The 7500-nt window shown below is 41.4% G+C and overlaps 1 protein-coding gene across 1 annotated transcript in view; it reads right to left on the bottom strand.

Moving 5' to 3' along the window:
* The window catches only part of LOC306935046 (noelin-like), a gene marked incomplete at both ends in the record, with an annotated part of 44938 nt that overhangs the window by 965 nt on the left and 36473 nt on the right, over positions 1-7500 (bottom strand). The window contains 3 exons of the mRNA XM_079517869.1: positions 4779-5105; positions 5632-5790; positions 6650-6756. Coding sequence (XP_079373995.1) covers positions 4779-5105; positions 5632-5790; positions 6650-6756 — 593 coding nt within the window. The remainder of the gene's footprint in view (positions 1-4778; positions 5106-5631; positions 5791-6649; positions 6757-7500) is intronic.

The raw sequence follows: 7500 nt of genomic DNA, 5'->3' as shown, positions 1-7500 counted from the left end.
TAGTGTAGTAGTAGTAGTGTAGTAGTAGTAGTAGTAGTAGTAGTAGTGTAGTAGTAGTAGTAGTAGTAGTGTAGTAGTAGTAGTAGTAGTAGTAGTAGTAGTAGTAGTGTAGTAGTAGTAGTAGTAGTAGTGTAGTAGTAGTAGTAGTAGTAGTAGTAGTAGTAGTGTAGTAGTAGTAGTAGTAGTAGTAGTGTAGTAGTAGTAGTAGTAGTAGTAGTGTAGTAGTAGTAGTAGTAGTAGTAGTGTAGTAGTAGTAGTAGTAGTAGTAGTAGTAGTAGTAGTAGTAGTGTAGTAGTAGTAGTAGTAGTAGTAGTAGTAGTAGTAGTGTAGTAGTAGTAGTAGTAGTAGTAGTGTAGTAGTAGTAGTAGTAGTAGTAGTAGTAGTAGTAGTAGTAGTAGTAGTAGTAGTAGTAGTAGTAGTAGTAGTAGTAGTAGTGTAGTAGTAGTAGTAGTAGTAGTAGTAGTAGTAGTAGTAGTAGTGTAGTAGTAGTAGTAGTAGTAGTAGTAGTAGTAGTAGTAGTAGTAGTAGTAGTAGTAGTAGTAGTAGTAGTAGTAGTAGTAGTAGTAGTGTAGTAGTAGTAGTAGTAGTAGTAGTAGTAGTAGTAGTGTAGTAGTAGTAGTAGTAGTAGTAGTAGTAGTAGTAGTAGTAGTAGTAGTAGTGTAGTAGTAGTAGTAGTAGTGTAGTAGTAGTAGTAGTAGTAGTAGTGTAGTAGTAGTAGTAGTAGTAGTGTAGTAGTAGTAGTAGTAGTGTAGTAGTAGTGTAGTAGTAGTAGTAGTAGTAGTAGTAGTAGTAGTAGTAGTAGTAGTGTAGTAGTAGTAGTAGTAGTAGTAGTGTAGTAGTGTAGTAGTAGTAGTAGTAGTAGTAGTAGTAGTGTAGTAGTAGTAGTAGTAGTAGTGTAGTAGTAGTAGTAGTAGTAGTAGTGTAGTAGTGTAGTAGTAGTAGTAGTAGTAGTAGTAGTGTAGTAGTAGTAGTAGTAGTAGTGTAGTAGTAGTAGTAGTAGTAGTAGTAGTAGTAGTAGTAGTAGTAGTGTAGTAGTAGTAGTAGTAGTAGTAGTAGTGTAGTAGTAGTAGTAGTAGTAGTAGTAGTAGTAGTAGTAGTAGTAGTAGTGTAGTAGTAGTAGTAGTAGTAGTGTAGTAGTAGTAGTAGTAGTAGTAGTAGTGTAGTAGTAGTAGTAGTAGTAGTAGTAGTGTAGTAGTAGTAGTAGTAGTGTAGTAGTAGTAGTAGTAGTAGTAGTAGTGTAGTAGTAGTAGTAGTAGTAGTGTAGTAGTAGTAGTAGTAGTAGTAGTAGTAGTAGTAGTAGTAGTAGTAGTGTAGTAGTAGTAGTAGTAGTAGTAGTAGTAGTAGTAGTAGTAGTAGTAGTAGTAGTAGTAGTAGTAGTAGTAGTAGTAGTAGTGTAGTAGTAGTGTAGTAGTAGTAGTAGTAGTGTAGTAGTAGTAGTAGTAGTAGTAGTAGTAGTAGTAGTAGTAGTAGTAGTAGTGTAGTAGTAGTAGTAGTAGTAGTAGTAGTAGTAGTAGTAGTAGTAGTAGTGTAGTAGTAGTAGTAGTAGTAGTAGTAGTAGTAGTAGTAGTAGTAGTGTAGTAGTAGTAGTAGTAGTAGTAGTAGTGTAGTAGTAGTAGTAGTAGTAGTGTAGTAGTAGTAGTAGTAGTAGTAGTAGTAGTAGTAGTGTAGTAGTAGTAGTAGTAGTAGTAGTAGTGTAGTAGTAGTAGTAGTAGTAGTAGTAGTAGTAGTAGTAGTAGTAGTGTAGTAGTAGTAGTAGTAGTAGTAGTAGTGTAGTAGTAGTAGTAGTAGTAGTAGTAGTGTAGTAGTAGTAGTAGTAGTAGTAGTAGTGTAGTAGTAGTAGTAGTAGTAGTAGTAGTGTAGTAGTAGTAGTAGTAGTAGTAGTAGTAGTAGTAGTAGTAGTAGTAGTAGTAGTAGTAGTAGTAGTAGTAGTAGTAGTAGTAGTAGTAGTAGTAGTAGTAGTAGTAGTAGTAGTAGTAGTAGTAGTAGTAGTAGTAGTAGTAGTAGTAGTAGTAGTAGTAGTAGTAGTAGTAGTAGTAGTAGTAGTAGTGTAGTAGTAGTAGTAGTAGTAGTAGTAGTAGTAGTAGTAGTAGTAGTAGTAGTGTAGTAGTAGTAGTAGTAGTAGTAGTAGTAGTAGTAGTAGTAGTAGTAGTAGTGTAGTAGTAGTAGTAGTAGTAGTAGTAGTGTAGTAGTAGTAGTAGTAGTAGTAGTAGTGTAGTAGTAGTAGTAGTAGTAGTAGTAGTAGTAGTAGTAGTAGTAGTAGTAGTAGTAGTAGTAGTAGTAGTAGTAGTAGTGTAGTAGTAGTAGTAGTAGTAGTAGTAGTGTAGTAGTAGTAGTAGTAGTAGTAGTAGTAGTAGTAGTAGTAGTAGTAGTAGTAGTAGTAGTAGTAGAGTAGTAGTGTAGTAGTAGTAGTAGTAGTAGTAGTAGTGTAGTAGTAGTAGTAGTGTAGTAGTAGTAGTATAGTAGTAGTAGTAGTAGTAGTGTAGTAGTAGTAGTGTAGTAGTAGTAGTAGTAGTAGTAGTAGTGTAGTAGTAGTAGTAGTAGTAGTGTAGTAGTAGTAGTAGTAGTAGTAGTAGTAGTAGTGTAGTAGTAGTAGTAGTAGTAGTGTAGTAGTAGTAGTAGTAGTAGTAGTAGTGTAGTAGTAGTAGTAGTAGTAGTAGTGTAGTAGTAGTAGTAGTAGTAGTGTAGTAGTAGTAGTAGTAGTAGTAGTGTAGTAGTGTAGTAGTAGTAGTGTAGTAGTAGTAGTAGTAGTAGTAGTGTAGTAGTAGTAGTAGTAGTAGTAGTGTAGTAGTAGTAGTAGTAGTAGTAGTGTAGTAGTGTAGTAGTAGTAGTAGTGTAGTAGTAGTAGTAGTAGTAGTGTAGTAGTAGTAGTAGTAGTAGTAGTGTAGTAGTAGTAGTAGTAGTAGTAGTAGTGTAGTAGTAGTAGTAGTAGTAGTGTAGTAGTAGTAGTAGTAGTAGTAGTAGTGTAGTAGTGTAGTAGTAGTAGTAGTGTAGTAGTAGTAGTAGTAGTAGTGTAGTAGTAGTAGTAGTAGTAGTAGTGTAGTAGTGTAGTAGGTGTAGTATATGGTAGAAGGTGTAGTACTATATATATAACTATATATATAGTATATGGTAGAAGGTGTAGTACACCTGGAGAATGGACATTTCAACACAGACATTAAAGATGGAGTGCCACAATGTTTTTCATGTGTCTATGAGGTGACAGTACTTCATTAGACACCCTGGAGTCATTTGTATGTGCAATGGTGTATTAACTTTGTATGTAGGGTTTCTTCCTGGAGGCTGAACCCTTGACAGTCAAACGGGCCAATGAAATAAACAGTAATATAGTGACATCACACTATCAGCCCCTCCCCTAACCCCTCCCCCTTCATCATACAACAACAGCTGTGGGTGTGGCTTCAGTTCAGGTGGATCACCACCCATCAGGTATTAGGGTTAGGGTATTATCTTTACCCTGGTGCCTCCAGAGTACCCGTTAGGGTTAGTATTAAGGGTATTATCTGTACCTTGGTGCCTCCAGAGTACCCGTTAGGGTTAGTATTAAGGGTATTATCTGTACCTTGGTGCCTCCAGAGTACCCGTTAGGGTTAGTATTAAGGGTATTATCTGTACCTTGGTGCCTCCAGAGTACCCGTTAGGGTTAGTATTAAGGGTATTATCTGTACCTTGGTGCCTCCAGAGTACCCGTTAGGGTTAGTATTAAGGGTATTATCTGTACCCTGGTGCCTCCAGAGTACCCGTTAGGGTTAGTATTAAGGGTATTATCTGTACCTTGGTGCCTCCAGAGTACCCGTTAGGGTTAGTATTAAGGGTATTATCTGTACCTTGGTGCCTCCAGAGTACCCGTTAGGGTTAGTATTAAGGGTATTATCTGTACCTTGGTGCCTCCAGAGTACCCGTTAGGGTTAGTATTAAGGGTATTATCTTTACCCTGGTGCCTCCAGAGTACCCGTTAGGGTTAGTATTAAGGGTATTATCTGTACCCTGGTGCCTCCAGAGTACCCGTTAGGGTTAGTATTAAGGGTATTATCTGTACCTTGGTGCCTCCAGAGTACCCGTTAGGGTTAGTATTAAGGGTATTATCTGTACCTTGGTGCCTCCAGAGTACCCGTTAGGGTTAGTATTAAGGGTATTATCTGTACCTTGGTGCCTCCAGAGTACCCGTTAGGGTTAGTATTAAGGGTATTATCTGTACCTTGGTGCCTCCAGAGTACCCGTTAGGGTTAGTATTAAGGGTATTATCTGTACCTTGGTGCCTCCAGAGTACCCGTTAGGGTTAGTATTAAGGGTATTATCTGTACCTTGGTGCCTCCAGAGTACCCGTTAGGGTTAGTATTAAGGGTATTATCTGTACCTTGGTGCCTCCAGAGTACCCGTTAGGGTTAGTATTAAGGGTATTATCTGTACCTTGGTGCCTCCAGAGTACCCGTTAGGGTTAGTATTAAGGGTATTATCTGTACCTTGGTGCCTCCAGAGTACCCGTTAGGGTTAGTATTAAGGGTATTATCTGTACCTTGGTGCCTCCAGAGTACCCGTTAGGGTTAGTATTAAGGGTATTATCTGTACCCTGGTGCCTCCAGAGTACCCGTTAGGGTTAGTATTAAGGGTATTATCTGTACCCTGGTGCCTCCAGAGTACCCGTTAGGGTTAGTATTAAGGGTATTATCTGTACCTTGGTGCCTCCAGAGTACCCGTTAGGGTTAGTATTAAGGGTATTATCTGTACCTTGGTGCCTCCAGAGTACCCGTTAGGGTTAGTATTAAGGGTATTATCTGTACCTTGGTGCCTCCAGAGTACCCGTTGGTGACGTACAGCGTGCCACAGATCATGAAGGCCTCGCCCGCGCTGCGCTTCGGGTGATTGGTGAACCACGAGCCAATCACGGCCAGCGTGTCGGCGTTCAGCTGGCTCAGCACGATGTTCCCGGCGTTCTGATTGGTGGCGTAGACGGCCCAGAGCCCGCCCTCGTCCGCCATCAGGTCGATGTCGGAGTGGCCGCCCCACGAGTAGTGGTACATGTTGTTGAAGCCTGCGAAGTCCAGCTGGCGAGAACGAGAGATCACCGACGTCTGGAGGTCGAACCGGATGATGGTGTGACTCTGGAACTGGAAATAAGATTTATATTATTATATATTATATATTATAGTGGCCCTCTGGAGTGAGTGTGGAACTATTGTGGTCCTCTGGAGTGAGTGTGGAACTATAGTGGTCCTCTGGAGTGAGTGTGGAACTATTGTGGCCCTCTGGAGTGAGTGTGGAACTATAGTGGTCCTCTGGAGTGAGTGTGGAACTATAGTGGCCCTCTGGAGTGAGTGTGGAACTATTGTGGCCCTCTGGAGTGAGTGTGGAACTATAGTGGTCCTCTGGAGTGAGTGTGGAACTATTGTGGCCCTCTGGAGTGAGTGTGGAACTATAGTGGTCCTCTGGAGTGAGTGTGGAACTATAGTGGCCCTCTGGAGTGAGTGTGGAACTATAGTGGCCTCTGGAGTGAGTGTGGAACTATAGTGGCCCTCTGGAGTGAGTGTGGAACTATAGTGGCCCTCTGGAGTGAGTGTGGAACTATAGTGGCCCTCTGGAGTGAGTGTGGAACTATAGTGGCCCTCTGGAGTGAGTGTGGAACTATTGTGGTACCTTGTTGAAGTAGAGCGATCCGTTGTAGATGACCTGTCCCGTGCCGGACCAGGGGTGAGGGAGGCGGTGAGACGTGAAGTTATCCGTCTCCATGAAGGCCTGGATCGACGCGTACTCTCTGACGAAACGGTTGTTATGGTAACCGTCCATGTACCACACCTGGTTGGTTGGTGGGTTGGGAAAGACAACGACACACATTAGCCCATTCCATCCTGTAGAACGTCTGGAAATGTCATATAGGGAATCCAATCCACGGATGCATAGGACGTCCTATAGCGCATCCTCAATGATATCAGGCGAGAGAAGAATATCGGACTCTAAGGCCAACCGTACGCTTCGCTCTATTAGCGTCCCGTTCACTAGCCTGTTAGCGTTAGCCTGCGCGGCAACGACAGACAACGAAAACGAAAGACAACGGCACACATTAGAGACGCACGATATGGACATAATGACCGATTAGCCAATCCTGCCGTCATTTGCAGGGTCATATTATCATATTATTAATTTGCAGGGTCATATTATTGGTCAGTAACGATTTCCGATAAGTTACTATTATTTTTATCCCATTCAGAACGGGAACCCCTTTTGGTGTTTTAAAGCATTATGTTATACTTTAGCTATTGAAAAACAGCAGATCTACAAGCTCATAGCGTGGCACCGAGTGCCGCGCTACGAGCTTGTAGATCTGCAATTTTTTTTAAATCGTGAAAATGTGACGCAAATTTCGAATATATATTCTTTCAGAGCGAACGTTTTTGACTCAAATCTTTGCTTCTGGGGGGGTCCCTGGAACAACATATTTTCAGATGGGGGTCGGCGGACAATTACTATATTTTGGGGGTCCTTGACATGAAATAGTTTGAGAATGACTGACATAGAAAACTCTTTTAGGATTTAGAAGACATTTTTTTTAGAATCTGCCTCAGGTCTAAATGGGTTAATATATTGAATTTATATTGAATTAATTGAACAGTAATAAGTTATAATAATTAATTAATAAGTTATAATTAATATTTACTCTGTTATCCCCGGACGGGGCTAGCGGGTCGGTCATCCAGGAACCAAACCGGGATCCTGACGTCTTGATGGTGATTGGCTCAGAGATTCCTGTCAACTTCCCACAGGCTGACAGACAGGCAGACAGACAGACAGACAGACAGACAGACAGACAGACAGACAGGCAGGCAGGCAGGCAGGCAGACAGACAGACAGGCAGGCAGGCAGGCAGACAGACAGGCAGGCAGGCAGGCAGGCAGGCAGACAGGCAGGCAGGCAGACAGACAGACAGACAGACAGGCAGGCAGGCAGGCAGGCAGGCAGGCAGGCAGGCAGGCAGACAGACAGACAGACAGACAGACAGGCAGGCAGGCAGGCAGGCAGGCAGGCAGGCAGGCAGACAGACAGACAGACAGACAGACAGACAGACAGACAGACAGACAGACAGACAGACAGACAGACAGACAGACAGTAAACTTTACATTGCAAGTTTAAAAAGTGAGTGAAATTAGTTTTTGATTTTGTGTTGGTGGACGCAAGAAAGAAAACAACCATTTGAAAGTTCATCACGCACACACGCACACACACACGGTATATGTATTGTATCAGATATCAGCCTCTCCTCCAGTATATATGTATAGATGTATATATATATGTATACATATGTATATACTGTAGATACTATAGATACCTAGTTTCTGCATGCAGGCCCTCAGCCTGTCCTCCAGTATATATGTATAGCTGTATGTATGTATGTATAGATGTATAGATGTATGTATGTATATATGTATAGATGTATGTATGTATGTATAGATGTATGTATGTATATATGTATAGATGTATGTATGTATAGATGTATGTATGTATGTATAG

This window comes from Electrona antarctica, assembly GCF_951216825.1.
Source record: "Electrona antarctica genome assembly, chromosome: 13".
Taxonomy (NCBI): Eukaryota; Metazoa; Chordata; class Actinopteri; order Myctophiformes; family Myctophidae; genus Electrona; species Electrona antarctica.
Note: the sequence above shows the minus strand (reverse complement) of the source record. Positions and strands in the feature narration are given on the sequence as shown.